General features: G+C 41.0%; 2 protein-coding genes across 3 annotated transcripts in view; one reads left to right on the forward strand and one right to left on the reverse strand.

Moving 5' to 3' along the window:
* Positions 1–3,534, forward strand: part of LOC105271018 (uncharacterized) — a 38,318-nt gene extending 34,784 nt beyond the window's left edge. The window contains exons 6-7 of one of the 2 annotated variants that reach the window (XM_011312314.1): positions 1,219–2,831; positions 2,916–3,534. In XM_011312314.1, coding sequence (XP_011310616.1) covers positions 1,219–2,831; positions 2,916–3,436 — 2,134 coding nt within the window. In that variant the 3' untranslated portion in view covers positions 3,437–3,534. Of the gene's footprint in view, positions 1–1,218 lie in introns of both variants that reach the window. The other variant, XM_011312313.1, reaches the window with a different exon arrangement.
* The window catches only part of LOC105271019 (uncharacterized), a 45,188-nt gene that overhangs the window by 31,896 nt on the left and 7,825 nt on the right, over positions 1–5,467 (reverse strand). The window lies entirely within an intron of this gene.

Here is a 5,467-nt window from a genome sequence, read left to right on the forward strand (position 1 = left end):
TTCCGTTTACGGCACTTTGGAGGGGTTGCCTGGGTGGTGTCAAATTTGCAGTGGGCCAACTCCCTCACATGGTCCATTTCACACGGGTGGTTACTTTGATGACCGTCATCAAACTGACCAGTGCTCCATTTACCATGTGCTGGAATTTTCCGTTACTGTCACCAAAGTGCTCAATTCACATACATATATATATATATGACTTATCGGGTTCACGTGACTCGCGAGCTTCGGTAGTGACAGCTAGAAGAGGTGCTTGATCTGCGTAACGAACCTACCTGCTCTACTACAATTTTTTTCCCTCCTTGGGCCTTGGTTCGGCTGATGTCGGCAGAGAGCGACCATGCGATCGAGCGGCAATTTTCAACTTTCCATCAATTTGAAATATAAATATCAATTTTTCATTCGAAAAAGACAGCAGTATTAGGAAATATTTTTTTTACTGGCTTTCATGACGAAGAATCGCTCTTTCCGTTCTTTTCCCTTTTCCCCCTTTTCCTTTTCATATTTTATTTGTAGCCGCCGCTTCCAAAACCAATAAAAACGTCATGGAAACGAAACTTTCAAATTTGCAATCTTTGACTCATTTTCCCGCGTTTTCTTCTTGTCAGCTGCATTACTCCTCTTTTCCTTTTCTTAAGGGTTATCCCCACTTCGGTTGATTTCAGCGGAGGAGAATGTCCAAGTCATAAAGGCCCATCACCTGATACAATGGGTTTTCGTCTACCCTTTGTTATGCGCTAATAGAGCACGACTTGCTCTCAGAGCAGAAGTTGCCCAGCCCTGGTTTAAACCCTTGATCATGTAAGGACTTGACTAGCACTCTCTGGTTTTCGTTGATACCGTAGATTTCTGACAGTTTCACGTTTATCTCAATGTTTGCATTCACAACTGCCATAATTTACACCGTTATTAACAGAAATTAACCCGACTCTAGTGTTTGGAACCCTCATCACTGTTTAATATCTCATATAAGCATTATAATTAAGCAACATCGATCGAACGTCTCAATTTTCTGATCTGATTATAACTGAATTTTTGACGAGGCCATATGAAAATTGGAGCTTCAAAAGTTTATTTTAACATATATCCGAAAATCTGAGTAAGAGTCGCCGAAATACATTCTATGGTTTTATTCAGATTCCCGAGTGACTTCTACTTGTAACGTCCATTCGTCTTATATTATGAAGTAATCAAGCCATTCTCTTATGAATTTTACAGAATGTTCAGTGGGAAAACAGCCTATGACCTCTCACGCAGCAAAGCTTTGATAAACAACTTGATGCAGCGTTTTGTCACAAATTCAATTTCACAAAAACCGGAGGATATTTCTAGCCCAGAAATATCCCATCCCGATACCAGTAACTTTACCCAAACAAGTCTTGTCTCAAACATCAGTCAAATTTCGATTGAGTCAACCAAGTCTACTGAACCACTCTGCGAACTCAATCACGAGCCGACTACCGAAGACTCTATCCCCCTTAACAAATCCAAAAACCCAATCTGGGGTGAGATATGGCCACAGCCAAGGACCATTCTTGATCTTTCCAACCATTCTGCTTCGTTCATCGCTGGAAAAGAACTATTCATTTCAATAATCCAAGGCGGCGAGTCGATTCATGACATTTTAGATGTCTGGGAGGTCTCTCGAGCTCACTTACTGGAGCTAGGTCACGATGTGAAGGTTGGCGAGGTTCAGCCCGGGTCAGGCCGTTGTATGGGAGATAACAGAATTGAGTGTATCGTAAACAAGAAACTATTCAATGTAGCAGAGGGCTACCAGCTCCATATATCCCAAAGCTCCATAAAAGTAAGCGCTGGCAGTTTGCCAGGCCTTCATTATGCAGTCTGCACTCTTGTGCAAATTCTACGCCTCAGCAAGAATATCGAAAGTCCAGACATTTGTGAGATACAGCCAGTGCTTATTAAAGACGAACCACGCTTCAAACATAGAGGAATTCTCTTCGACATCTCCCCTAGGGGACGAACTCCAACATTGGAATACCTCCTGTACACGATAGATCTTTGGTCTTCATTTAAAATCTCTCATTTACATCTTTACTCGAGGCTCAATCCTAGTTGCGACTGGCAATTATGCTATTCTAGACTGGAGATGGTAACATTGGATCGTTACTGCAGAGATCGTCATATAGATATGATCCCGGCCCTCGACGTAGACCAGAATATTAGCCAACGTCACCTTAATCAAATGTGGCCAGTCTTCCAGGAGGTACTAGCAACATTTCCCAGTTTAGGATATGTCCACGTCGGTCCACGACTGGCGAGTCTGTTAGTGCAAGCAGATAACTTAGATTACAGCCTCAGCATTAATGAAACTGTTGAAACTGACATGTCAGAGGTATTCAAATCTTACTCATGTCTCCAAGAGTTGTGGCATATCTTGGACCTCAACTCCGATACAACACTTCTACTCTGTTCGAATGGATTACATTCAAAATCGGAATTTAAAAGTATTCCCAGTAATGTAATTCTTGTGGAATATGGATTTCAAGCTGATTACGATTTTTCCGAGTGGACAGAAGCGTTCAAGATAGCCGGAGGCAATGTTCTTCCCAGCTCAGGCACCGCTAGTTACAATTCTCTTGCTGGATGCCCAGCATCTACCTTTGCTAATACCAGAAATGCAATTAAAACGGCATTGGAACAAAACTCTATTGGAGTCGTTGTCGCTCATTGGTCGGGCAGTCATCATCTTACTCCTCATCCTTTCTCATGGCTGGGGTATTTGGTTGGAGCTGGATTGACGTGGAATCCCAACTCTGATGTCGAGCTAGGTCTTAATGACACTTTCGATGCTGAAGTTAGTACAGATGGGAAGTATCAAACCTTTCTAACTAATATATTGAACATTCACGTCTTCCATGATATCGAAAATAAAGTGGGAAATGCAATTTTAGAACTCGGCCGATTGGATACGCTAGTATTAACGCTGTCGAAGAATCAAGACTGCAATGATCTTCGGCAAATTCCTGATAACAGAGGATCTACTCTTTATAGACTTTTAACTGATCCTGATAATGTGAATTTAGAATTTTTGAGTGCTGATCTTTTCGCTAGAATGACAAAGCAGATTAAACGTGTAACTCATGGACTTTATGAAGCTAATGTGACATCAAAGTTTGGATCAATGGAGATTCAAGAATTACAGCTTACAGCTGATCTTATGCTAACTGCTTGTAAGATTGGTAGAACTCTCATTGGAGTTGGATTGAATCCTAATAGCAACATGGGACTTGCAGTCATTAACTTAGGAATCAATAATCTACCCCCGACATTCAGGACTGATATTGCTAACAAAATGCTGGCGCTCATTGAGCAATACAAGGGTGCCTGGTTGCAGAGACATCTGCCTCAAGGGCTGCAGAGCTCGTTGTTAGTTCTAAATAGTGCCCTATATCGATTTGTACCCGCGCCGTAATTTTTTTTAATCCAACAGGTTAAGCTAATATAGTTTATATTTGCGTTCATCACATAATTGTAAATTTCAATACAGAAAGACACATTTATGATAAATAATATAGTTGCTTTCTATTCTTTACGATTCTATTGCTGGGAATCAGTATTACATACTTTTCAGTTCCGAACACTTGAAAATCAGAATGGAATAGTTATTTTTAGGCCTAGCAGTGGGAAACCGATCATCCCTCCCCACATGCAAGATTGATATAAGAATGATGTGAGGAAGGGTGGGAAGGGTGATATGTTTTCCCCGGCGTGGCTATAACCAAATTTTTCCAAACGCAGGCCCTGGGAACTGCAGTTTTCTGAACATGTAGCGTGGGGGTGCGAACGTCGCAATGATCTTTGATCTGAATAATTCTAGAGATAATTCACAGAAAAAGGTATTAATTTTTAATTCTCAAAAAATTTAGCAATTCACGAAAGTTCGCGCTTACAGCAGAGGATTCCGCTGAAAACAGGGAGTAAATAAAACAATGAATAGCAATAATTCTCATGTTCTGGTTTTTTTTGTTAATTTCTTATATAAAAAAATATATTTTTCCGTCCTGCTTCTCACGACTTCTCGTCTGGAAATTGGTACTTCAAGAACTTGGAAATGACTACGGAGAAATACTGTCTGGGCTGTTGGAATGGAGTTTTTTCACTCGTGTGGTTGGTCAACAGTCCGGAAATATACTATTACACGTTTTCCTGCTATTTTGAATTGGTTTACGGTTTTAAACAAAATTCCACCTGTGCCTCACAGCTGCATAGTGGGGACGACAAGAAGCTGAGGGGAAGGTGAGAGTGACCGCCGCTCTATGGCTCCCCTGCTTTTGGCTTTGCAATGCCTACGTGTATTATACCTCACCTAGGGGCCGGAACTTTAGGGCCATGAAAACAATTTTATGTCATAGCGGCCGGTAAAACGCGTTTCTAACCTCGCTTCGCTCGGATAAAAACGCGTTTTCGGCTACAATGACATAAAATACCATCATAGCCACGGCGGAAAAAGTGATTCTGACTCATGCGCGTTATATTCTTCGTCTCCCACTCGGACTATAAAGTCGCATTCGTCAGATTCCCTTTTTCTGTCCTAGGCGTGAAATGTACTATTAAATTTTCACATCGTACAGCGGTCCCATTATATCTACTTTTCCAATGGCATTAATTAGCCCCAATTTGGCGTACACTTCGCAGTTTATAATTTATAACATTGTTGTAGAGATATAGAGATAACATAATCCAATCTGTTAAAAAAAATACATATGATAATTAATGTAACATTGTGAAGTAAGTGAGGTAGGAAAGTTGAAATTCAACCGCACTTCTCAGCGTCAATATGATCTGGCAATGTTATAGGGGGAATTGTTCAATAAAATTTTTGCCAACCGCATCCCTCTTCTGATACTTTTATAAAGTTCAGAATAGGCCGAGGAGAGGTGCCCTAAAGATGCGGGCCATGACACTTTCTCAATTGAAAAGAAAAAAGTTTGAATTGACCGGCCAACCAAAGTAAACGTGTATGTATGTACGTGGAAGAGATTATAGGGGAGATTGCTAACGTCAATGGCGAACCTTCAACCGCGAAATTGTCTGGCCGCCCGAGCCGAACTAATTTTGCGGGTGTACCTGTGAATCAAACAGGTCGCGAGGGCAAGAGTGTCGCTAATTTTCGGAGGGCGTGGGTACAGATAAGGCAGAGCGCGAGCCCGAGAGTGTCGATAATTCGGAAAGATCAGCAAACGCGAGAGTGTCGATAATTCCAGGAAATCGTGACGAAAGAAAACATCCCATATAGAGCGGAGTGGGAGTATGATGGAGAAACAATCAGCAGTATGTAATTAGCCGCAAATTATCAATAATTACAAAAACGAACTCTTACAATCGATTGTAAATCGTTCGCAGGTGATTGTAAAAAAGGTCATAATGTTTAAGAGTAGATAGTTTTTTTATAAAAAATAAAAAACTTATGACCCATGTAGTTAGCCGCATTTTTTTTTCTAAT

This window comes from Fopius arisanus, unplaced genomic scaffold (assembly GCF_000806365.1).
Source record: "Fopius arisanus strain USDA-PBARC FA_bdor unplaced genomic scaffold, ASM80636v1 scaffold00099, whole genome shotgun sequence".
Classification (NCBI taxonomy): Eukaryota; Metazoa; Arthropoda; class Insecta; order Hymenoptera; family Braconidae; genus Fopius; species Fopius arisanus.